General features: G+C 40.5%; 1 protein-coding gene across 1 annotated transcript in view; it reads left to right on the forward strand.

Moving 5' to 3' along the window:
- The window catches only part of VPS41 (VPS41 subunit of HOPS complex), a 186,385-nt gene that overhangs the window by 52,120 nt on the left and 106,840 nt on the right, over window positions 1-27,425 (forward strand). Inside the window, exon 5 of the mRNA XM_053898062.1 lies at window positions 25,768-25,842. Coding sequence (XP_053754037.1) covers window positions 25,768-25,842 — 75 coding nt within the window. The remainder of the gene's footprint in view (window positions 1-25,767; window positions 25,843-27,425) is intronic.

The following is a 27,425-nucleotide window of genomic DNA, read 5'->3' on the forward strand; positions in this document are numbered from 1 at the left end:
TATGGTATCTTAACATCCCTTCTACTGGGGGGGAGGGTCTTGTTTCTGTCCCCCCACCCCCGCCTCCATCAGTCTGATCACTGCCTCTGAGAACACTGGATGGCCCCTCATGCCTCCCTGGGTAGTTACTCTAGCTCAACACTCAAGACCCTGGTTTGGTCATATGGCCAAACCTACCTTTGTGACCTTCGTTTTAGTTTCTTTTTCCTCCAGACATTCTGATCCACTGACCATTTTCTGAGTATTGCCTTGGACATGCATGCTTGCTTCCAAGCTTTTTATCACATCTTTCTGGAATGCCCTCCTTCCATTAGTTCCATTCTTTTTGTAATGTGCTTGCCCTGGATTGTTGTCCTGAGGGTCCTCTCCTCACTCTGAACTCCTGTGTTATTACTGTTTTATTTGCACTGTTAACCCCTCGGAGGGTCAGTCCAGCTTCACATTCATATATATATTTAAGGTTTAGGAGAGCAGGGACCGTTCCCTCTGCTGGGTGTCTCTCCTCTTTCTCTCTCTCTTGCTCTTTTCTTTGGGACTGTTTAGTACCCGATAAGCATATATTGGCTGATAATATCCTCTTGAAACATACCCACAAAACTGGTTATTTATCTGTCCTTACTTAACCTCTGGGAGTCAGATCTCTGCTCTCCTATGTATTTTTCAACCCCCCACTTCCCCATTTGGATTTATGATTAGGACTTTTTATATTGAAATGTGAAACTTAACTCCTACTTTCAAAAAGTAACCCTTTTATTTCATAGTAGTTACCAAGTGGTTAACATATACTCAGATTTTTCCTAGTTGCTATGGGTAATTCAGGAAGTCATCCAAGTTTAGAAGCTGAGGACACTTAGCTCGTTCTAGATATAAAAGGTGCCTGGTAAGGAAGCCTGAAGGAAATTGGGCTTGAGCCACTTTGGTTCTGTCTTCCCTGCCTCTGTTCTTGCTTGTCTGGGTTATCGTAGGCCTCCCTCAAATATGTAGACATTCTGATCAGGTCATTTCCTCTACCAAACTTTGAGATGTTCCTGGCCTGTGATTGACCATGGTTTCATTTCTCTCTCTGGGCTTTGGGACTTGGCCATCTTTGAGATTGCACCCCTGGCCTTCTGCTTTCTGTGGCTCAGAGGAATTCATCTCTGATATAAATCAGCTCCTTTTTCCTCTTTCGTGTGTGTTAAGACCTAAGTGTTTGCAGGATCATACATCTTTATTTCCCGTTTCAGGAAAAGAAATGCTTCCTTCCCATCTCCTCCCTTTGTTAGTCTAATCCTGGAAACTTAGAGTTCCTTTCAGCTTCCTGGACTGCTGTTTAAATATTCACTAACACCTTTTATCCTTCACATGATTTGATTTCCACCTCCTCCGTGTTTTTACCACTTCTTGAACATCCAGTACTTGTGTTGAGATTATTAGAATAGAATAGAATAATAATATTCTATTAGAATGTGAGCTTCCTGAGGGCAGTTTTATGTGCAGTTTACCTGTGCATCCTTGGTGCTCAGCCTAAAAACTGGTAAATAAGAGATTGATACAAGTTGGCTGAACTCTGATAGTTCTATATCTGTAACAGATACCTTGTATTTGGACTACCTTCCAGATAATCAGGAGGTTTTTACACCTTCCTTTGCCACATCCAGCTGGGTGTGTGTACATTATGGGAAATTGTATGGACATGACCATTTCTGTCAGAGTTAATACCGATACTTTAAGCTCATTCATGATGTGGCCAGGATGATATTGGGCTGATTATTGATGAAAAGAACCTTTGAGCAGATTGAAAAACATAAACTATCATTGAAGAAAGAAATTGTGCTCTCCTCTTGGTCTCGTGGCACTTGCTTACCCACCTGATGTAAATCCCATCTATAGTATGTTCTTCCAGATATGGCACCATTACTTGGGAAGCATGGCATGTATCTTTTGATATTATCAGAGTCATACATTGTTGGCTCAAATGTGTCAGTGTCTTTGATGCCTAAGAGTGATTGACAGGTCTCAGATTCCTAGGTGTTTAAAGAATCTGCCTTCTATATTTGGACTCAGTATTTTGAGTGATAAGAGTTGTGTCAAAAGAGTTGAGAATTACTTAAGTGGAAATCATTCTAACGGACGCCAAGGAAAATCATATTTCCAGTTTTCTGCATTTTCGTATTAAATCATCTCCAGTTTGTGGATTATTTATGGGTATCTTGGTAACTTTGGTAGCATCTGTGCCTCGAGGTGGCTAAGAAAACATAATCAACTTTAAGTTGAAGCAATTAAAGCATTATGCTTACAGAAAATTGTAATATATGACTCTTTAGCGGTAACTACATTTGGGCAAATACCTCTTAAGTAGCTGAAGTTTAAAGTATTTCTTCACTGAATGAAATCACCCTGGTACTTCACACATTTCAAAGTCAGGGTTGTGGTGATTTTAACTTTCTGGAATGAGTCTGAACTGGGTAGTAGATTGGGGCCTCACAGAAAACCTGTGGATTCCATTCTACATACAGTATAGGGGATCCTCTGTTCTAGTGCTTTCTTTCCGGGTCAGACACATGTTGCAAAGTGAGCACATTGAAAGGATGATAAACAATGTGGAGACTCAGAAGGTGTGATTAGCTTTGCAGGTGGGAGAAAGTGACAATTTGAGGCGAATCTTGAAGGGTGGATGAGCATTTTTCGATTGTCTGAGCAGAGTGATGCAAGCTTCATACAAAATGGAATCTGAAAGGACACTTAACACAGCCTTTTTATCTACATACAGGCTTATTTTTTTTCCACTAGTAGCTTGAGAATTGGAGAATGGAAAGGGAAAAATGGTGAGATGCAACGAGAGAGACTTTTTCAGCAGGTTTAGTAAGAGAAGGACCAAAGATGAAAGAAAGGGAATGTTTTCACGCGAGTATCTTCATGGTGACTGGCTTTGGAGTTGAGCGTGTTTAGCAAACTAAATGAAACCATTATAGTGATGGTAAATCAGATGTCCTGGACCAGGAGGCAGAGGCTTTTATATATGGGTAAGGTAAGAGTGTCTGTGTATAGTTTAATAACAAATAATTTTTACCTTGAGTTGATGGTATATTACTTTTTCCTTAAACAAGCTTTCACTTTCTGTTTGAATAGCTTTGTTTTATTAGCTTTATCTAGAAACTATTTATTTGGCTACAATTCCCAGGTAGTTTTCACTTGACATGATCATGATATATTGTGATAGTTGGGAACCTCTAGGATATTTTGTTCATCTCCCCACCCAAGACATGAGATTCTTCAAAAGCATTCTTGTCCTTTCCTTTTCAGTTCTTATAAAATAATTTTATATTCAGTCCTTTATAAAATAATTTTATACCTCCAGTAAGAAGAAACTTTTTACTTCCGGGGGCAGCTATTAGCTCTTAACACTTTAGATTTTGTTAGCTTAATTGGTAGCAAGGAAAAAACATCCTTATTAAAACGAAATACAATGGAATACTACTACTAACAACCTCTTAGAATGGCTTACATGACAAAGACTGACCATACTAGGTGTGGGTAAGCCATTAGAAAAACTGGGACTCGCATACACTACTGGTGGGAATGGAAAACGGTATAACCGTTTTGGAAAACAGTTCAGCAGTTTTCAAAAACATTAACATGTACCTACTACACGATCTCGCCCTTTTACCCCAAGGAAATGAAAGCATATGCTTGTACAATCACTTGTACATGAGTGTTCATGTCAGTTTATTTTTTCTTAGCCCTACAGTGGAAGCCATCTACACGTCCGTCTGCGGGGGAATGGATAAACAAAATGTGGTATATCCATACAATGGCATTCTACTTAATCAGTAAAAAGGAACAACCGATGCATGCTGTATAACATGGATGAATTTCAGATCTGTCCTATTAAGTGAAAGAGGTCAATACTTGTAGTATTAGGCCTTTTAGACCTACCTATTATATGGCTACATTTTATATAAAATGCTGGAAAATGCAAACAAGTCTATAGTGGAAAAAAAGCAGATCAGTGATTGCTTTGAGATAGGCAGAGGGCTTTCTAGAGTGGTATGAGGAAACTTTCAGGGCTGATAGATACATTCATTATATTGATTTTGATGAAGGTTTTACGAGTACGTATACATGTCAGGACTTAACCAAATTTATACTTTAAATATGTGCAGTTTATTGTATGTCAATTGTATCTGAGTAAAGCTGTTAAAAAATAATAACAGTAAAAAGACAAGCTGCAGAAAAGATGGAATAATGTGTTCCAAAAGGTAATGTTTACATATTAGTTCCATTTATGCAACCCCAAATTGTTTGGTATGCATTAAGGTGCTTGACATTATAAATGGCACCATACAGAATGGGGTCTAGGTTATCAAATTGCTGGCTGCTTTGACTTTTCTTTAAATTGAGTTAAAAAAAAATACTTTTATAAATTTTTATTTTTATTTTTTTAATGTTTATTTTTGAGAGAGAGAGAGAGAGAGAGAGAGAGAGAGAGAGAGAGAGGGAGAATGAATAATGGAGCAGAAGCAGAGGAGGGGCAGAGAGAGAGGGAGACACAGGATCTGAAGCAGGCTCCAGGCTCTGAGCTGTCAGCACAGGGCCCAGCAGTGGGGCTTGAACTCACGAACTGGGAGATCATGACCTGAGCCAAAGTCGGATGCTTAACCGACTGAGCCACCCAGGGGCCCCAACTTTTATAAATTTTTGTGTAACTTCTTATTTCTGACCAATGAAATATAGCTGGGGGAAAATACCCAAAGTTTAGCTTCTACATGAGCGGTAGGAGAATTTTACCAATATTATCTTTTTTCCTGTTTTAGTTCTGTTTGCATAAGTAATATATGTCCCTTTTCGGGGAGAGTACCACCTTTTATAGAAACGATATAGTAACTGGGAGTGAAATCACTGGATAGGTAAGGATTTGACGTATGATTAAAAGGGGGCTTGTTTGAAATAGTAGAAATGTGCTAAGTATCTTGGGGTACATCTTTCAACGTAGCAGGAAGTCTCCCCTAATTTTGTTAACTTTTTTTTTTTTTTTTTTTTTTTTAGATTTTAGATCAGTATCTCAGAGTATTAAATGCCCTGTGAGGTAGTGAGGTAGTCTAAAAATCTAATTCCATTTTACTTATATGGAAAAAAATTAATATATCAGGGCACTTTGGTTGCCCAGTGATGGAAACCCAACTCAGCCAGGCTCAAACAACAGTGGGATTTACCAGCTCCTGTTGTAAGTCAAGTTGAAGTGGGGACGCGAGGCTCCGATGTTGTCTTGCGGTACCATCTCTGGGATAGGCTCTTTTCATCCGGTGGGCGTCATGGTCAGCCCACAATGCAAGACTAATGGCACTAATCCTCATAAGCGCGGCTCCTTCGGTAACTTTGGCAGAAACCTGCCAAGAAGGGCTCTGATGGGTCTGGTTGGGTATATACTTCTGTTTTAATAGGCTGCTCTGGCCAGGTTCGGGTTAGAAGTAGAACTAGATGGGGGCAGGGTGATCCCCACTCTAATAGAATCAGTTTCTTAAAGTAAAACGCTGCTCTGTTAACTGTCAGGAGCTGTCCAGGAACCAGCTTCCCAGTGCCTTATACACTCGATGAACTCTGCTCAATCTTGGAGTGATATTGGGCTGGGCTAAGGAGTCTAGTGACTGATTCTTTCCTTTGAATGCATCCTTTGAGGTGAAGTCCCTTGTTCAGACACTATGAACACTTTTAAGGTTTTGCTATAGATTGTTGCATTTCAGTATACTGAGATGATACTGAACTGTACTCCCAGCAACCCTGTATGAAAATATGCTACTGTATCTTGTCACCAGCATTAGGCATTGTCATTCAAAAATTCGTTGCCACTTAGATTTCCAGAGAATGGGAATTTATTGACTTACTTTGTATTTTTCTGGTTACTAATGAGGCTGTTTACTCTTTTGAGAATTGTTAGTTCATATACTTTGTCAGTATCTGTGTAAAGTTCTAAATTGATTTGTAATTAAAAAGTTCACCGTTGACAAGGAAGAATAACAACATTGATCAGGGAGGATCATGTGATGGCTCAAAATCAGAAGTCACCAGTAAGTCAAATTTAACACTTGCCAATAAATCTTTCTGTCAAACGAAACACTGATGATTTGCCATTAGGGTGACGTCCGTTTTCACCCTAAATTAATACTTTAAATCTGAACTTCATAATTTTTGTTCATTCACTTGTTTGATTTTTCAAGTTCTATAAACCTGTAATCATAAGGTATTTATAGCACATTTTAACTACATGTTTGTTAAAATACTACTTCTACAACAAGCTCTTATAGATCAATAAGGAAAACACACACACCGTGAAAGAAACAGGACAAACAGATGAACAGGAAGTTCTCAGATAGAGAAGCCCAAATGTCTCCAATAACCACATGAAAAGACACCCAATTCTCTAGTACTCCTGGGATAATCAGGAAAATGTGAAATTATCTTACCCATAAGATACCATTTTACACTCCTCAGTTCAGCCAAACATCTAAAAGTCTGCTGAGTACCAGGCACAGACACTGGTGGTGGGCAGGGAATCGGGCCCTTCCAGTGGCAAACAGAAGAGTCTGGACATCTCCTTGCTGGAAACAGGGACAGATGCCTTCCAGTCTAACTTTATCTTTTTTTGTTTTTTAAGTTTTACTTATTTATTTTGAGAGAGACAGAGACAGCGTGAACAGGAGAGAGGGAGAGAGAGCGAGAGAGCCTCCCAAAGCAGTCTCTGCACGCCATCAGCGCGGAGCCCAGCGCAGGGCCCGAACTCATGAAACCGTGAGATCGTGACTTGAGCTGAAACCGAGTCAGACACTTAACCGACTGAGTCAGCCAGGTGCCCCTATCTTTATCTTTTAATTCCACATTTCAGTGGAATTTCAGTATTCAGTATTTCAGTAATTCAGTAATTCAGTATTTCAGTTCAGAAGCTTTTTTATTTGAACGCAGCAAATATACGTTAATCTGCTCATTTAGAGTTTGTATCTTTCATGTCTTTGGAGAGAGAATTTTTTTGCCCCTACTGAGTCATAAAGCTTTCCTTCTGGGTACAGAGTTTTCCTTCTCACATTTAACTTTCCGTTCTTCTGCAAGAAAAAAACCCTGACTGTATAAAGGGGAAGGATTTATTACTTGGTATTGAGATGGAGTCTGAAGTTCTTGTCTTACCAGGAAAAAAAAATATATATACAAAAATTTGCTACCCCCTGAGCCTACCAGTTTCTCATCTTCTTTCCCCTGTAATTTTGACTCGGTTGCATTATTGGAAATGCAGCTACCCCGGAACAGATGTGGAAAAAGAAGCTTTGAGGGGGTGGTTGGAGATGCAGGCTGACAGGGCAGTAATGCCCAGCAGAAGGGAGGCTGGCCAGGCTCTGGGGTTGGCAGGTTGCGGTCCTGAGGCGGGAGTTGGGCAGCGTGGCGCTGCGGCCACCAGCCGGATGTGGGGTCCATCTCTTGGCTTCCAGCTCTTGTACCACGTTCAGTAGTTCAGGCAGGCTCCCTGCACCTCCCTTGTGCTTTCTTTCTGTGAAATGTAGGGCATAGTCTCACCCCTGACCAGTATGATTCATTTGAGGGTTGAGATCTGCATGTAAAATATTTCGTGCAACGCTAAGTATTAACTACCAGGAGGAATGGGATCAGGTCAAGTGTCTGATTGCCGACATTTACGACACTTCAGAAAGAGAGCTGTTGTTTTTTAATTCATTTATATATTGGGCTCTAACGGTGTTCATGGTGTCTAGGACATGGAAAAATAGAAGAGGGAGGGACGGAGGAAAGGAAAAAACAGAAAAAGAGAAGAAAGAGAAACTTTCTCAACACTCCCATTTTTAGACTGATTTTGCTGCCTGCTCCATCCGATCCTTTGTTTATTTGGGGCGTTGGGTCCCTTTTATAGTATGTCACAAATAGGTGTGTTTCTGTCATGTTACAAGAGCACGCTTACTTAGGTAATGATGCTCTGTGAAACTGTTCCCAGTGCAGGTCCGGTGAGCTGACTTCAGGAATTCCTTTTTAGTGTTGAGACATTGCAACTTAGTTCACAGGGTGCTCTTTTTGAGAACTGTTGAGAGCTGACCATCTACTTGGGAAAGTGCCCTAATGGAGAATTGATAAAACAATGTTTTTACACTGGAGAGCATTCTAACGGTTTCCGTAGTGAAAGTACAGAGGCAATGGTGGAAGTTTAAATGGTCCTTCTTTGTCTTCTGCCTAAAAAATAAATTAGGCGTTTTCTATCTGATTAATAATTCGGTCTCCATTATTTAAGCCATATGTGCTGCTAACCTTTTTAGGTAAGTGATTCCCCCACCCCAAACCCATGGAAGCACCAAGCTTTTGCTTTCTCTAATGTTGTTTTTAGGCATATAGAATGCACTAGCATTGTTGCTGTTATTATTCAGTTATAAATGAAAGAAGTAAGTAAGAACATCTTTGCTCCTAACAGATTTTTCCTTTATCATTGGTGGTATCATGAATGTGCAGGTCGAGAAATGATGCAGGGTTACCTGTGGGCCCTGGTGAGATGTTCACATAGCCCTGCGGTTGGCATGGATTTACACTCTCTCCGGCTTTCTGCACCTGCTTTTGTTAATGAAGTTTGTCCTTCAGGGTCTGGCATAGCAGATGCTTAGGACTTGGCCAGTCTAGGGGGCTCTCTAAGACTTAATTAAAAAAAAATTTTTTTTAATGTTTATTTTATTTTTGAGAATGAGAGACAGACAGAGTGCAAGTAGGGGAAGGGCAGAGAGAGAGAGGGAGACACAGAATCCGAAGCAGGCTCCAGGCTCCAAGCTGTCAGCACAGAGCCTGACATGGGGCTCGAACTCACAAACTGCAGTATGACCTGAGCCGAAGCCGGCGCTTAACCAACTGAGCCACCCAGGTGCCCCTAATACTTGATTTTAAAGAATAGTAATATGCTTGTTCTTTCTCTATTTATATAGTTACAGGGATGATAATCCCATTTCTGTTATATTAACTTTTTTTTTTTTTTTTTAATTTTTTTTTTCAACATTTTTTATTTATTTTTGGGACAGAGAGAGACAGAGCATGAACGGGGGAGGGGCAGAGAGAGAGGGAGACACAGAATCGGAAACAGGCTCCAGGCTCCGAGCCATCAGCCCAGAGCCTGACGCGGGGCTCGAACTCAGGGACCGCGAGATCGTGACCTGGCTGAAGTCGGACGCCCAACCAACTGCGCCACCCAGGCGCCCCTATATTAACTTTTATAGAAAAAACTTATATGCTCAGGGCAACGTTCTCTGGGGGAAAAGTGAATTTTTTTTTTTCTGGAATTGTAGCATTAGAACCCTGTAGGCTAGGAACCTCGGGGCGATGGCCACGTGCAGAGGATACCTTACCCATTGTGCCCCCCCCCCCCCATTCAGCTGAATTTACTTGGGTAGTAAAACATCAGTAATTATTTCTATGCTAAATTATTACGTGAAGTAACTTAGACAAGTTGGCTTGTGCGATGCATGGAAGCCTCTGTGTCGGACACAAGGAACCGCTCTGCCCCTTCCCTGCTGAGCCCTGGCTCCCTAGCCTGATGGCACCAAAGTGCCCCCAGCAAGGTCCTGCCTTTGAATCAGACCCTGTGTCTTTCGGAAGTGCTTGTTTCTTCATCAGGCCGGTTGAGTGGGCCAGATGAGGTATAGTCTCTTCTTGAATCTAAATACTGTAGCCAAGAAACAGCCAATCTTTGCCTAACTGTAAAGATCAGCCTTTTCCAGGCATCTGATGGATGTTCCGTCTTCAGGAAGCCCCGTCCTCTTCTCCTTCTTGGGGTTTACTTCCGTCTCTGTGATGTTGATCCTCCCTCGTGTGCCTCCATTACCTTGTATATCCCCGAGATTCTTTCCTGAGCTTGTTCGTTCTTTTGCTCGCTCTTTATATTGCCGCCACTCTTGGTCAAAGCCTTTATTGAATCTCCCCTGGGTTATTGCAGTGAAACCTAGCTGAGCACCCTGCCTCATGTCCCCCTTAATCCATCCTTCACACAGCTGCCCAAGTAATCTTCCCAAAGGAGTGCCGGGGTTTTGCTGCTCCCCTCCCCGAAACACAGCTGGCTGCTTCTGCGATGGCTGTGGGATAAAACAGAGCTCCTCTCTTCAGCCCTCAGGCTTCCACTGTCTCGGCTACAGTGTCCCCTGCCCCCCTCACTGTGGCCTGTGCCGTATCTGGGCTTTATCTTTTGGCTTTTGCTGGAATGTGCTTTCCTGTCTTTGCCTGTGGAAATACCCAGTATCTCACCAACTTCATGACCGCTTTCTCGATGGCCCACACGGAAGAGTGCCCTTTTCGTATTCATTCACTGATTGCTTCTTCCTCCTTCAGTAAACCTTTTGTAAGGATGTAGAAGGGATCTAGAGAATGATACAACACAGCTCCTGTTCTCGGGTCCGGTCATTATGGAGCTGGTTATATAAATAATCTGTAACATAAGGTACTAAATGCTAAAATAGAAATGTTACAAAGTGCTGGAATCACAGCCTCTGTATGCAAACCCCTTGAAGGCAGGCAACGTTGCTACGTTTTTTGTTTAATCCTCCTTGTATCATGTAGGCTTTTTGGTAATATTAGTTGCTCTTTTGCTAAATGCATTTATTCTTATTTTTCTTCTGCATTATTCCCTTGCAGTGCCCAAACGACTTCGCGTTTCTGTGGTGACCCCGCTTTCCTTTTTCTGTCACTCCTTCCTTTGTATCTTTGTTGGATACGTGTGTATGTAAGGAAAATATTAACTTGGTTAAGAACAGATAGGGGTTTTTTTCATCCTACTTCACACATTGTATTTCACCATTTTGAAAACCGTCCATTGTGTTTCTTTCCAGGTCATTTATATATGTAAGAAATGTTTATTCTTCTAACTGTGGTTTTCCGGCCACACGAATTGTTTTATGGTGGCATCACAAATGTCACACAGTGTCTGGTAGGCCGCAGGTGCTCAGCAGTTCTTCTTGTATGGGTACTGGAAAGAGAAACTTTGCTGGCTCCTTACACTATTGCCTGGACTGCTTTCCTATTCAAGTTTTTCTCCCTCAACTGCCAAATTTAGCATTGTAGACAACTACCCAAGGCATCACTGGGAGACTTCTCCACAGTGCCTACTCTGAATTGCTCAGCAAATGGGCATTGCAAACTCTAGGGAAAATGCATTTGGACTCCAAGGACAGAGGACAGCAGCACATTTGTAGCAACCCTGGGAGGTCACGGTCTTAAACGTGAATAGCGCGTCAGTGGTTTGCAAGCCTCAAAAGGGCAAGGACTGCATTTACTGTCTTCTCTGGGCATCCAGCAATAGCCGCTGGCAGGTGAATGAAAGACAATTGAATAAATACATAGGAGAAGTTGACCAAAAGCCTGGTTCTTGCCTTTTTACTGACGCGGTGTTGTGATCGGTGCCCAGCTGTGAAGGACTGTGTCGAGGACCTGTTGTGTGCAAGCCTGCCTCCCACCGTTGTGTGTGGGGACGTGGCACGCACCGGCAGACGAGGACGTTTAGACAAAAGGAAAACGGCTCTAGGAATCAGCAGTGTGCCGGCTTCTTAGGCGGCAATCCCTTCCAAATCCTCCCCGTGCTTTGAAAGGTTGTTAGGATTTAGAAGGCGAACGTCTGTGTAATAAGTCTTCTGCTGTTCTGTGCTCCTGTCTCTGGGAGGTTGTACCGTCCCGGCGGGGCGCAGCAGCGGGGTGAACGGCTGAGCCTTTCACCGGCGAGCCGTGCCTGGGAGCTGTGGGTGCTGGGCCCCAGGCGCGGGCAGCCGCCTGGGCTTTGAGGGGTCGGAGGAGGTTGCAAATGCCGCTCTCAGTTTACAGCATTGAAGTCATAACCCCGCGTGCTCTTCTGGGGGAGGTGGTTAAACCTCCTGATTAGAGGATACTCTTGAAAGGTTAAAGTATTTAGTGGCTCAGTAAAGCATCCAACTCTTGATTTTGGCTCAGGTCATGGTCTCGAAGTTCGTGGGTCTGAGCCCCACATCGGGCTCTGCGCTCACATTGCAGAGCCTGCTTGGGATTCTCTCTCTCACTCCCTCTGTCTCTGTCTCTGTCTCTCTCTCAAATAAATTAAAAAAAAAAAAAAGAGGTTAAAGTATTTGGGAATGTGTCAGCGGCTCTCAAAGACTGATTTGTAAGTATTGTTACAAATGCAGAAAATTTGAGCTCGAGTGTTAAAACAGTCATGGCACCATTGAACGGACAAAATCCTTTCCTTTTCCAACAAGATGACTCTTCCTGAGAACGTCTTTCCACTCTTCTCGTTCCCACATGACTTTTTACTTCTTGTAGATTATTTCCAAGGTATCAGAGTTTAGATCACTTTCTAGGGACGTCGTTTTTCTAATAGGGAATTTCAGCTTTTGATCGTCAAAATGCAAGTTAAATCTAAGTGACAGATTAGAGATACTCAATTAATTTATGTTTTACTAGCAAACTGCATTCTTGTGGAAGTTGTGGAATATTTATTAAGGCTGTTGGGAAATGTAGACAGTGTACTGTGTGTTTTAGGTTGATATACACTCAGTTTTGCAGCATCAGAGGAAGGCTGTGATGAACCAGAAAGCTACTCCAAGCACTGCGGCCAGATTGGAGTCACTGAGGAGTGCCTTTAATAGACGATGATATCGGGGGAGTAATTCAGAGTCCCTGCATTAGGAATACAGTGGACATTACCTCAAATAGCAGACCAGTCATTGTGTCACATTAAAATAGCTGTCAGTATGCCCAGCATTTTAACCAACATGTCATTTAAACTACTTTTCACTTAGAGATCAGCTTTGCTTATGTAATAGGTTAGTACTTTATTTTGAGAACATGTGACTTCATTTCTTCGAGCTTTATTGCATTATAATTGAAGTATGGTGTTACGTTAAGTTTACGGTGTAGGGTCTTATGATCTGATACACATATATATTTTAAACTATTTACCACAGTAAGGTTAACCTTGGCCTCACAGAATTGTCGTTTGATGGTGATGTTATGGTGAGGGCGTTAAGTCTCATAGCAACTCTCAAGTATATGATACAGTATTGTTAATTATACCTCAGATGGTACCTCAGATCTCCTGAACTTTTTCATCTTATAACTTCGTACCTTTGACCAACATCTCCCTATTTCCTCACCTCCTAACTTCTGCAGCCACCATTTTATTCAGTTTCCGTGAATTGGATGTTTTTAGATTCCACATATAAGTGAGATCAGAAAGTATTTGTCTTTTTCACTTAGCGTTATGCCCTCAAGGTCCATCTGTGCCATTGTAAACAGCAGGATTTTTTTTTTTTTTAACGTGTGTTTATTTTCAGAGAGAGCGCGAGCAAGGGAAGGGCAGAGAGAGAGAGGGAGAGAGAGAATCCCAAGCAGTCTCCATGCGGTCAGCACAGAGCCCTATGTGGGGCTCGATCCCATGAACCAGGAGATCATGACCTGAGCTGAAATCAACAGTTGGACGCTTAACCAATTGAGCCACCCAAGTGCCCCAGCAGGATTTTTTTTTTTAATGGATGGATAATGATCTATATATATACACACCACATTTTCCTTATCCATTCATGTATGTGTCAGTGAACACTAAGGTTGTTCCCATATCCTGTCTGTTATGAATAATACTGCAGTGAACGTGGGGGTATAGATCCCTTGGAGGTCCTGATTCATTTCCTTTGGATATATACCCAGAAGTGAGATTGCTGGACCATGTGGCAATTCTGGTGTTAAGTTTTTGTGGAATTCCCACACTGTTTTCTGTAGAAACTGTACCAGTTTACATTCCCACCAACAGTGCCCTAAGGTTCCCTTTTCTCCGTATGCTTGCTGGGCATTTGGTATCTCTTATAATATAATATAATATAATATAATATAATATAATATAATATAATAACGTAATGTAATAGCTGTCCTAACTCACTGTGGTTTTGAGTTGCATTTCCGTGGTGATTAGCGATGGTGAGCACCCTTCACGTACCTGATGGCCCTTTGTAGGTCTTTGGAGAAATGTCAGTTCAAGTCCTCTGCCCATTTTAAAGTCAGATTATTTTCTTGCTGTTGAGTTGTATGAATTCCTTATATATTTTGAGTATTAACCCCCTTATCAGGTATGTGGTTTGTAAATATTGCCTTCCATTCTTCAGGCTGATCGTTTTGGTGACCATTGCTTTGCTGTACAGAAGCTTTTTAATCTGATGTAGTTCTGCTTATTGATTTGTGGTTCTGTTACTTGTACTTTTGTCGTCCTATATAAAAAAAATCATTGCTAAGACTGTCAGGGATCTATGTTTTCCCCCTATGTTTTCTTCTAGGGGTTTTAGGGTTTCCTAGCTTACCTTTAAGTTCTTAATTCATTTCGAGTTAATTGTTGTGAGTGATGTGAGATAGGGGTCCGATTTCATTATTTACATATGAATATGAATTTCCCTACCATTTGTTAAGGAGACTATCCTTTCCTCTTTGAGTATTCTTGAAACAATACTAGGTGACCATATACGCATGGGTTTATTTCTGGCCTCTTGATTCTGTCGCATTGCATTGTGTGCCTGTGTTTATGTCAGTACCGTAATCCTGTTTTGACCATTATAGCTTTGTAATATAGTTTGAAATCAGGAAGTATGATGCCTCCAGCTTTTTCTTCCTCAAGATTGCATTGGTTATTTAGAGGCTTTTGTGGTTCCATATAAAGTTTAGGAATGTTTTTTTCTATTCACATGAAAAAGAATGTATTTTTGAAAGTATATAAATTTTTAACTGATGATCAGTTGTCTTGTTTGTAGAATAAGGAATATTTCAGCCACATCATCATACAAAATTTGAAACGTCACTTTTACGCAGCTGTGCCTCCTTTCACCACTTACCCCTTCTCTCCCCCCCCCCCCATTTATTCAAAGTGGAGAATAATGACTTTGTAGGTTTTTACGTGTTCTAATTATTTCTCAAGTTGGAATGAATTGTTGTGATGGAGCTTTTTCCATCTGCAGAAACAGCAGCTTCTGTTAAAAGCTGGATTATCACATCAAGAGCCTCAAATTAATGTAGTTATTAAATCTTAGAGAGGTAGGATCATCTTTAAAACCTCACAAGAGGGGCGCCTGGGTGGCTCAGTCGGTTAAACGTCTGACTTCGGCTCAGGTCATGATCTCACGGTTCGTGGGTTTGAGCCCCGTGTCGGGCTCTGTGGTGACAGCTCAGAGCCTGGAGCCTGCTTCAGATTCTGTGTCTCCCTCTCTGTCTGCCCCTCCCCCACTCATGCTCCGCCTCTCTCTCTCTCTCTCTCTCTCTCTCTCTCTCTCTCTCTCTCTCTCTGTCAGAAATAAATAAAAATTTAAAAAAATCAATAAAAATAAATAAAAACCTCACAAGAATACAGTTTTCTTGCATACTCATTTGAACAGTAAAATGTAGTCAGTATCACAGGGAAATGACTGCCAGATGTGGACCATCAGCTCTTTAGCCACTCAAGCCTGATACTGAGTACTGAAAACCAGAGATGAAATCTTAGAGCCACGGAGAAAATTTGAGGGTTTATAGTTAAAGGTTAGGTTGTTCTGGCCATAGAATAAGTCAGCGAGAAAATAAATGTTTGTTTTGCAGATTTGTAGAAAACCCACAAGGAGGTGTATTTTTCAGAGACTTCTTAAATCCAGCTGGAGGTCTTGCTCACCTCAGGGTGTATCATCGGGGGAGGGTAAAATAAGCAGTAAAAAGAGCTTTTCCCGAGTATGAAAGAATAGGCGTCTGCTTTTCACACATGTAATGTAAGGGCAGCTTGCTTGCTAACTGTGACTAAAGAGCATGAACCTGCATGGGCAACCATGTGGATGTTGGGATTGCTAACTAGCGGATCTCAGAGAACGAAAATGAAATCCATCTTCTGGTTCTTATTCATTCCACTCCGTGTCCATGGGGACGCAGCATTTGTGAAGGAATCAATTATCCATTTGTTAGTCAGAGGAGCCTTACAAATTATACATTAGCAGATTGATTTCTTAGGTTCACTGTTGGGGGACCGATAGCTTCAGGTGGGGTGATGAGGAGTGTCGGGGGAAAAGAAGTTGCCACAAAGAACACCATTAAAGGCAGCTTTCGAAATGACCGTGAATTTATTCCTAATTGAAGAGCTGACATAATCCATACTAAGTGTATTTATTTCCAGCATTTTACATTAGGTGATTGATTATCACATGAGGTGTACGTGTTGGTGATTTTGCCTTTTCTTTAAATTTAAGAACTTGAGGCCACCTGTAGTGGACTTGGGCTTAGAAGGGGTATGCTGGTCCTCGCCCCCTCCTGCTTACTCAGGCTTCTTTTTTTTTTTGGTTCCATTAAGGAAACATTTTTGTATGTTCTATAGTGTCAGCTTGACATTATTGATTTTTGAACAAACTCACTTATATTGTCCAGAATTCCAAACATGTCTCCATTAGGAATAAAATTGTAGCTAATGGAAAATACAGCTGAGGCCATTCTTCTCTGGTCTTCCCCACCCCCCCTCCCCCCTCGGTCCCTTTTTCTTGTCTACATCTACTTCAGTATCCCATCTTGGCAGATACCCCCCTCATCTGCCCACCCCCAAAATCTGTGTGTATAACAGGCAATTAGAAAATTCCATATTGAAAAAGAATCTTGTACTCTGTTTCCCCCTCCTGTACCCTTTCTGTTTTTCCCTTTATTTCAAGTATACAGAAATGGTACATATGTGTGAGGCATTTGTCCCTGTTTCTGTGAGACATGTTCATAGATGCCAGATCCGTTACTTGTACTAATTGGTTGACAGCTGTAATGTTGAAATCCTGCTATTCTTTATCAAATATTATGGAACTATGAATAGAAACCGACGGGCACAGTGATGATAGTTGTCTCTTTAGATAAAAATAGATGCTGCAGGTGTGATGGCTTTACCATTTTGGCATCTTTTTGGTTTTAAGTGAATGAACTGATTACATGATCATTTAAAAATATTTATCTTTGAATTACAAACAAAATAAATATATGTTTGTAGAAAACTAGCAAAACATAGGAAAGGACAATCTAAACAATAATAGGATCTCAGCACCCAGATATGACCAGTGCTAATATTTTGGAGTATCTACTTCCAATCACATATATTATGTACAAATACTTGTCGGTATAGTCATATTTATAAACATTGGCTCGTGTCTCATCAGAGCTAGCCAGATTGTTTGAGTTGAGGGCATAGTCTTCCAGATGAGTGAGTCTGCTGCAGACTTCTAACACCAGGTACAAGATCTGGGAGGTTCTCCATTCCATCCTCCTGATTGATGATTAGTTAGAGGCCTCACAGAACTCACTGAAAGTTATTATACTCACACTTTATTACAAAGAAAGGATACAGTCAAAAAAAATCAGCTCAGGTAAGAGACACATAGGGCAGACCCTAGGATACAAGATCCCATTGTCCTCAGGACATGTTACCACCCTGGCATAGGTATTTGACAACCAGGGAAGCTCACACTGGTGTTCAGGGTTTTTACTGGGAATCTGCTACGTAGGCATCATTGGTTACTGGGTTGTCCACATGCTTGAATTCAGCTTCCGGGTTGGTTGATACCCTGTGACCCAAAGCCCCCACCCGAAATCACAGGGTTAGTCTTTCTGGCATGGTCCACTGAAAGACTGTCGGGTTTTTAGCCTTTAACAAAGGCATCCCTATCAGGTGTGCAGGTGTGACAGATTATCTCCCGGAAGCCAAGGGCAAAGGACTGACTTCTCTTTGGAGAAAGTCAAATTCTTTACTACATAATACGTTTTTTAAGCTTCGTTGTTTTTTGTTGTTGTTCTTTTAATTTTCATCATTTACATTCCTTGCTTTTAGAAGTTTGGATCATTTCTATTTCTTAGTGCCTTAAGAAAGAAACCTGCCGTGGAAAGCATCTTTGCAAAATAACCTTACTACTTCTTATGTAAAACAGGCAATACACATTTTAATTTTTTTTTTTTTAACGTTTATTTATTTTTGAGACAGAGAGAGACAGAGCATGAACAGGGGAGGGGCAGAGAGAGAGGGAGACACAGAATCTGAAACAGGCTCCAGGCTCTGAGCTGTCAGCACAGAGCCCGACGCCGGGCTCGAACTCACGGACCATGAGATCATGACCTGAGCCAAAGTCAGACGCTTAACCGACCAACCCACCCAGGCGCCCCGCAATACACATTTTAAAGAATTTTGACACACAATGCCAAATGATCCTTAGGAAAGTTTCTCCAGATTTGGCTCTACACCGATAGGGTATGAAGAGTGTCTGTTTTGGGGTTGCTTTGCCAAAACTGGATAAACAATCTTTGCTGGTTCCATAGACAAAATATCTCCTATTTTTATGTATTCGTTATTACTGAGGTTGACTCTTGTTGTCTACCTATAATTTGTACTATTTTTTTTGTGAGTTGACTTTACTTGATTTACATGAGTAAAAAAATCCAAATATTTTCAAAACCTAAAGAAAATATTTAAGTGTACACAAGAGGTAAATATTCCTAATCCTTACCTGACGTCTCTTGAATCAGTTTTAAAATTATGGCCATCCCACTAGTTCAACAGTTTCTTCCTCTAGATTCAGACTTAGAACTTAACAGTTTAAGATTATAAATTTTACCAATGTATTAACTAGACTTTGTCTCCAATTCTGTTTGAAGTGACTTAGGAAATAGAAAATATTTCTTCTTTCACTTTGAAATAGGGAAAGGAAGGAGGTAGGAAATAAACATGTGGTAAATACCTCATCTTCTAAATGAGCCAGTGTATACAGTTGCATTGATTTGAAGTGAGAGGTAAAGTATAATTTCTAAAAATTTAAAGATAATCACTAACGGGATACAGACAGAATGAACAGCATTTAAGTTCATCCTAGACAGGCAAGAGAAAAGAATTTGAGGAGTGTAACAAGAGTAACAATGGAATGGGGAAACACACTTCTAAAAAGTACAAAATACTTCACTGTTAACTTAAAAATAGCCTCAGCTTTGATGTTTGAAATAAATATTAAGCATGTTGACAATAAAAATGTGAGGGAAAAGTAGAGTTGAAGGCGAAAGAGCATATTCGCTAGGAGACCCTGTATCCTATTGATTACATGTAAAGGTAAAAGGAAACTCTAACAATCATACCTTTGTGCCAAATTACAGGGCATCTAATATCTAGAGCAAACTTTACTTGAAATGCAGGGAGAAATGGACAGAACTGCCATCGTAGTGGGACGTTGTTTAAACTTGTTTCTGTCAGTCTTTGATCAAGAAGAAAAAAGTAAATAAGAGTATATAGAAAATAATACGATTTAAAAATGTGTATTTTGAACCACAAATAGGAGTTACTTTGAAATACCACTTTTTAATGTTTATTTATTTTGAGAGAGAGAAAAAAAATGCATGTGTGTGAGCTGGGGAGGCACAGAGAGAGAGAGAGAGAGAGAGAGAGAGAGAGAGAGAATCTCAAGCAGGCTCTGCACTGACAGCAGACCTCATGAACTATAAGATCATGACCTGAGCCAAAACCAATAGTCAGACCCTTAACTGACTGAGCTATACCCAGGCACCCCTGATACGATATCTTAAGTTTCAAAGAGTAAACAACTAAAAAAAAGTTACATAAACCGTATTTCTGACCACAATTGTAGTTATACTAGAGCTTTATTAATAACTAGACAAATAAGCAGATAATACTGTCACCATCCTTAGAAATGAAATAAAACAAAATAAAGTGTTATTTTTCCCAAAGAGGAAATAATTACTGTAATTCTGTATTATTTTCTGGGCTCTGGCCAGTTGGTATACTCAAAGGCAAATGCTGAATGTATGGTTATTTTATGATTAACAGACGAGCAGTAACAACTAATGCACTATTTACTAATGTCAGGGAATTACAATAAGGTCAAGACAATTGTTCTAAGACCAAAAGGGAAAGTAAATATAGAATACATAGAAGTTAATAAAGTAGAAAACATTAAAATTATTTTTTCATATTTGCAAATAGGAAAAATAGTAGCTACCTCTTCGAATTGCGTGAGGACTAAGTGGTATATGTATAAAACTCTTAGAGCCTGATGCATGATAAGCATATAGTAAATGTTAGCAGTAGTGGTCATAGTAATGTCACTAGTGTTATTGCAATATGAAAAGAAGAAAAGGTAAAAATAAAAAAAATTTCATCACTAGCAATATGAAATGCAGTATTTTCTGGGAAAAATCTAGATGACCGGAATAGAAGAACTTTTGAGTTGCTTGACAGTCACGAGGAGCAGAACATAATCTAAGAAATAAATCTTTGATGGTATTGACCCCAGACGTTTTCATGGGCAAGTTCTTCGTAATTTTATTTTAAATTTTGTAATGCTTATTTTTATTGTGAAGTAGAGCTTTACAAAGCACATAAAATGTGCAGTGAAACAAATAGTTATAAAGCAAACAATCACATAACTAACATTCTGGAGAATAGACCATATGACCTACCTCCTCTCCACGGCTCCCCTTTCAGTTCCCTTAGAGGGACCCCACTGCACTGACCTTTATAGTTAAAAATGCTTCGCTTTACTTTGTCATTTTCTGTCCTCTATGTGTACTACCTGTACGCTATCTTGGAATTTTGTTGGTTTATTTATTTTTTTGAGAGAGTATGAGCTGGGGAGAGACAGGGAGACAGAGAATCCCAAGCGGGCTCCAAGAGTTGGACACTTAACTGACTGAGCCACCCAGGTGCCCCTTGCCTATTTTTGTATGTTGTGTAAATGGAGTCCTATTATACATATCAGGAATGAGAAAAGGGTGCTCACTGACGTTGCTACTCCCAGAATACAACAAAAGTATCAGAATTTACTTAGAGACGTTAAAGAAGGTCTATAAATGGAGAAATGCTCCAGGTTTATGGATTAGAAGGGTCAATACTGTAAAGATATCAAAGGGAAAGTTTTCAACATTTCACCATTAAATAAGAATGAGGAATTTTTCTTTTATTATGCCAAGAGTTTTTACCATGAACGAGTGTTGAATTTGATCACTTTTGCATCTATTGAGGTGATCTTTTGATCATTTCCTCATTTCCCTGCTGTTTTTTAAAAAAATTTTAATGTTTATTTTTAGAGCTAAAGAGCGTGAGTGGGGGAGAGGCAGAGAGAGAGGGAGACACAGAATCTGAAGCAGGCTCCAGGCTCTGAGCTGTCAGCACAGAGCCCAACGTGGGGCTCAAACTCACAAACCGCGAGACCATGACCTGAGTCAAAGTTGGACGCCCAACTGACTGAGCCACCCAGGCACCCCCTCATTTACTTTATTAATGCAGAAAATTGTAACATTAATTTCCCTATGTTATACCAGCCTTAGTATTTCTGGAATAAACATGTTTTTTCTATATATGCTGATCTTACTAATATTTTCTTTAGGTTGTTTCATTCATGCTCATGACTGAGATTCCCTTGTACTTTTCCTTTCTCTTAATATCCTTGTTGAGCTTTGTTATTATAAGGTTATGCTGGCTTGGTGAAATGATTTGGGAAACATACATTCTGTTCTCTGGAAGAATTTGTGATTGGAGTTTTTTTTTCTTCAAACTGTCCCTCATGTATTTAATATTGTAGTGAGTGAGTAAAACTACATAGTAAGGTAGATAGTGGTGAGAGCTACAGGGGGCACCAAGCAGTGAAGCAGTTGCAATGTTCAGGTGAACATTGGAATTTTATATCACTGGCCAGGTGTCCCTGAGGAGGTGACTACGAGTGAAGATTTGGCGGAAACACGTTCTGGAAGTGGTCAAACAAGCACAAAGGCTCGAAGTCTGGAAAACAGCAAGAAGGTCATCGTGGCTAGAGGAGAGAGAACAAGGCAGAGAGTAGATGTGGGGGGCGGGAGTTGGAGGCAGGGCTGGGCCAGACTGTTTAGGACTCTCGGGTCATAGTAAAAACTTCGGGTTCATCCTGAGATGGGAGGCCATGGGGGGAGGTTAAACAAAGGAATGACATTATCTGATCACCCGTGAACAATAGCTCTCTGCTGACTCTTTGAGAACAGACTTCTGGGAGAGTTAGGGGAGAAGCATGTCGACCAGTTAGGAGACTGTTAGGATAATCCAGACAAGAATGATGGTGGCTTGGCCCAGGATGGCAGCTGTAGGGCTGGTGAGTGTGGTCAAAGTCTGGGTAAATTTGGTATAAGAGATGGTAAGAATTGTGCCGACAGATACACAGTAGTGTGTGAAAGGAAGACAGAAGTCAAGAATGGCTCCAAGGTTTTTTGTCCTGACAGCCAGAAGAATGTAGTAGTCCTTGACTGAAGTGAGAAAAGCGTTAAGAAGGGCCCTTTTCTAAGAGAGTATCAGGATCTTGGGTTTGGATACGCTTTAGTTGACATGCCTGTTAGGCATCCAAGTCCATCTATAAAATAGGCAATTGTATATATTGGTCTGAGGTAGGGAGAGGCCCAGTCTAGAGATAAAATTCAGGAGTCAGTTCATGGCTGGGAAGGAAATAACCAAAGGAACAAAGATATGTCAGAGAGAAGAGCTGCACAGACTGAACCGTGAAATACAGAAATCAGGAGATTGGGAGACAAAGATGGGAGCAAAAAAAAAATTTTTTTTTAACGTTTGTTAATTTTTGAGAGACAGCAAGCGAGCCAGTGTGGGGAGGGTCTGAGAGGGGGCAGTGGGGACAGTATTTGAAGCGAGCTCTGTGCTGAGAGCGTCAGAGCTAGAAATTTAGAAGGAAAACCAGACAAGTATGGTTTCCTGGAAGTAAAGAGAGTTATCAGCAGTGTCACATGCTCTCATGAGGTAAAGTAAGCTAGGCACGAACAGTGACCACTCTGTTTAGTAACATGAGGGTCATTTCATCTTAAACTTCACATGGAAGTTGGGAAAAGCCAAGGAAAGTGCGAAGAATTGTGACTAGGTCTTGCCTCTTACCAGATAGGAGAACATGCTAGGTATGCTATGTATATTATAAATAGGTCAGTGATGGATTGATCTTGCAATGGACAAAAGAGACCACAATTGAAAACCCACAAGGTCATCTCGGTGTTTGTAAATATTTATTGTATGGCAGACGTAGTTCTCTTCAGATGAAGGATGGATTATTTAATGGGGCCAGCCCAACTGGATATCCTTTTGGAAGAAAATGAGTCCTGAAAGGATTAAACACTTAGACATTAAAATAAGGGATAAAACAATAGCCATCTTGCAAGAAAAGGAAAAAAAAAAAAAGAGAGAAACCACATACACTGTCTGGGTGAGGTATTGTACCCAGACCTCATGCCCTAAAAATAAAAAGGAAATTAGCCAGAAAACAACAAACATATTCATAGAACAATGAGTAAGAGCTGTGAACAAACTAAGCTGCTTGAGCACATTAATTGGCCGACAGACTTAAGAAAAATGCTTAAGTTTATTAGCAGTCGGGGAAACAAATCAATGAATATTGATCATTGGCAGAAAAGTAAAAGAACAAATTTCTGTTGCTAATGGTGATGTGAGGGAAAGAGGATCCTTATACCTTGTAGATCTGATTCCCCTGTAATATTGCTACTGTGGATTCTACTCAGGAAGAAACAGGTTGTAATGAAAAGTTTGGCTTGTTTCTGCCCAGCCACTGAGAACTACTGTTTTGGACAGGACAGGAAACCTTGGCGTCGATAAGGCTTCATGCACCTATTAAATTATAATTTGAGATAGATTACAACCAATTGCCAATTAAATTACAGTAAGAGGGACGTGGGGTTTATATTTGCCAGGAACAAAATGGGTATTAAAATGTTGTTTGTGGAGCGCCTGGGTGGTTCAGTCGGTTAAGCATCTGACTCAGGTCATGATCTGACGGTATGTGAGTTTGAGCACAGAGCCTACTTGGGATCCTCTGTCTCCCTCTCACTGCCTCTGTCTCTCTCTCTCTAAGATAAATTCAAAAATATATAAAATGTTGTTTCGTGAGGGGCACCTACCTGGTGGCTCAGTCGATAAAGCATCCAACTCTTGATTTCAGCTCAGGTCGTGATCTCGCAGTTCGTGAGATTAAGCCTCACGTTGGGCTCCATGCTGAGCACAGAGCCTGCTTGGGACTCTCTCCCTCTCTCTCTCTGCCTGTTCCCCAAAATAAATAAACAAACTTTGGAAAATAAAATAAAATGTTGTTTGATGATCAAAAGATGAGAATTAGGGAACTGGTAACAGAAGATACTCTAGGAGGAAAGCACTTATCTGAAGAAGATTGTTTTTCTATATTCAGTGCTCCCCATGACAGCATTCCCTTTACAGGATGCCAGTCCACTGCTCTCAGGGTCGGATCCCTGGCTCGTTCTCTGTTGTGATTCTCATCCGTGGGCTTCAGTCTATGTTCCTGTCAGAGGGATCAAATCTGTCTTCAAGGTCTTTTCCTCTTTAACACTCTAGGAACTTTTAAGGAGATAGGTTGTTTTTCAAAGATTACATTTTACAGGGGTATTGCTTGTGTGGTGATCGAGATGGGGAAAAATTGTGGAGTCTGCCGTCTCCACCTGGGATGGGGGGAGTTTCTCTCACTGTCATCAGCCAGTGAGTGGGTGGCCTTCCGAGATCTGGGAGTGTTGGTCTGCCCTGACCTTTGCTTACTAGCTCCAAGATGCGTTCCGCTGAGAAAAGAACATCCCATTTTGTATATTTCCATTTACTCCTATCCAAAAGCCAACTTATCTTAAGGTTAGAGACTTGAAAAAACTAATCTGCAGATTTCTGTCATAACTGATGAAGGCCAACTTTTCTTTCCATGGTTAGTTTGTTCTATCATGTTTTGGGTAAAATAGCTGGAAACTGCAGTTATTTAAGAAGGAAAACAAAAGCTGGCCATTGTTTAATGTTGTCAACATTAACCAATTTTTTAAATAAATGTTTAATGTTTATTTTTGAGAGAGAAAGAGAAACAGAGCATGAGCCAGGGAGGGGCAGAGAGAGAGGGAGACACAGAATCTGAAGGAGGCTTCAGGCTCTGAGCTTCCACAGAGCCCGATGCAGGGCTCGAACTCACGAACCGCGAGATCGTGACCTGAGCCGAAGTCGAATGCTTAACCGACTGAGCCACCCAGGCATCCCCAACATTTACCAATTTTGACTTCTATTAGAAAATCCACCTATCTGAATATTTTAGTAAGTAAACAGCTGTCTACATAGAGAACCAGAAAGCTGTGAAAAATAAAAGTTCGGTTGGGTGTTTACACTTGGGAAAATACATCCAAAATAGAATGCCTGCGTTCGGTCTTCACAGAATTTTTAAATTTGAGATTACTGGAAAGAATAAGGAGAACAAATTAGGGAATATCAACTATACCCTGTGGATTTCCCTCCAGAAACTACTAAGCATGAAGTATGAATACCAAGTTGATTCAGTGATTTGTGAGAGAAGGACAAATAGAGTGACTGATGAACTGAACTAAAACGGTGAACATTTTTCTTTACATCTTGATTTTTTTATTTTGGCTTTTGTTGTGTTCTTTTAATGGATCTGGTTGGGAAGGAATTTTAGGAGTATGGAATAAATAGAACAAATAAAAAGGCATGTAACCTGTAACAAAAATAACATTTTAGCTGGGACTTCAAGCACGCGAAATAAAAAATTTCGAGGCGATCTTTTTCCATGTGTGAGAACAAAGCTATATGTCACCATTTTCACCTGCAAAAACAAAATATGTGTTGCACTCCTGCGTCTAAGCTAAGAGATGATTTGTATCATTTCAGTGTTTACAAGGAGCCAAGGTATTTGGTTGTTGACGGATTATTTTCCTGAAGTTTTACATGTTTGTTTGTTTGTTTGTTTTTGATAGAGTCCTGTGAAGATAAATCAGATTAGCCTGGATGAAAGTGGAGAGCACATGGGTGTGTGTTCCGAGGACGGCAAGGTATGACCATGACCTGGTGTCGGAAGGTGTCTGAGGGCTGGGATGTCCCCTAACTGCAGGCGCTTGGAAAAGCCTTCTGCTCACTGTACCCCTGCCTTAGGAGAGCCTTGACTCTTCTTTTTGGGTATTGGACCTGCTTCCGATTGCTCATAATTAAAGTAAAATATATTTTGCACAAATGTGCCTGAGGAAAAGTAATTACAAGAATGTCAATAATGTAACTAGTATTAAGCTGATTAACAGCTGTGGCAGGGCAACGTGTCACCTTAATCATTATCCCTGTGCCACTTATACTTCAGTGACTAGTCTGCAGTTCCTGCAAGACAGTAGTTTAATGCCTTTCGGCCATAAATCCACAAAATTGGATTTTGTGGGTATGATTTCTGTGGGCCGGTGGTTTTCATTTCCACACAAGTTATGAATGTTTCTCTTGAATTATAGAATCTTTTGATAAGCAATCATAGTTTATCAGAAGAATAAAGTGTCTTACAATGGCCACATTAAATAAATGTAAAATCAATATATGTACAGTTTTCTAAAAACCTGGCACCCACTTCCTCAACCGAGGACATACATCATTTGTGTGGTGTGTAACTAACAATTATCAGTGCCTCTTGCTGGTGTTGAGCTGTGACATTTAGTGGCTGTGGTGATTGATTTTCCACTTATAAGAATGTCTTTTTTGTTTTTCAGTCGATGGAAGTCTTTTCTAATGTTGGTCAGCAATGATAAAATTCTAATGCATGGTGTATTTAAGCTACTTCTCTAAAATAACAGTTTCAGGAGAAAGTACATGAAGAGTCCTTCCAGAATCTCACATGATCCTGACCGAGTAGAACGCATTTCCTAACCTAATTTTGTATTTTTACATGACCTAAATTCAGTGGGTCATTAATATGAGTGGATGAAAGATCGTGTACTCCATCTAAAAAATTTATACCCGTTTAATCTGTTAACAAGAGAAAAATGAAGTCCTCCCACAAGAATGCATTTTATTTTTATTTATTTATTTAACATTTTTTTAATGTTTATTTATTTTTGAGATAGAGGGAGACAGATCATGAGTGGGGGAGGGGCAGAGAGAGAGGGAGGCACAGAATCCGAAGCAGGTTCCAGGCTCTGAGCTGTCAGTACAGAGCCCGATGTGGGGTAGAGCCCACGAACCCTGAGATAATGACCTGAGCCAAAATCAGTAGCTTAACCGACTGAGCCACCCAGGAGCCCCAAGAATGCATTTTACATGTCTAAGTTGAATGTTGCCCAAAGAGTCTTTTGAAATGGTAATCGGTAACCTCTGCTTTCCAAAGAGCACTGTCAGATTTTGCAATACTTTCTAAAATTCTGTGGTCCACCAGATTGTCAGCGTTGAGGGAGGAGTTGGTATGTATGGAAATTGAGAATGATCCAAACTGTTGAAACCTTTTTACATTCATGGATTTGTACAGAAAGGTCAACTTTATTTTATTCTCTTAAAGAAAACAGAACAAAAAAGTCCTTGTGGACTGACAGCCAATTTAATTGAACTGAATTGGTTGAAAGAGAACATTCATTTTTCAAATTGAAAAAGGATTTTTATTAAAATA

Source organism: Panthera pardus, unplaced genomic scaffold (genome assembly GCF_024362965.1).
Source record: "Panthera pardus isolate Hobbes unplaced genomic scaffold, ASM2436296v1 HiC_scaffold_8, whole genome shotgun sequence".
NCBI lineage: Eukaryota > Metazoa > Chordata > Mammalia > Carnivora > Felidae > Panthera > Panthera pardus.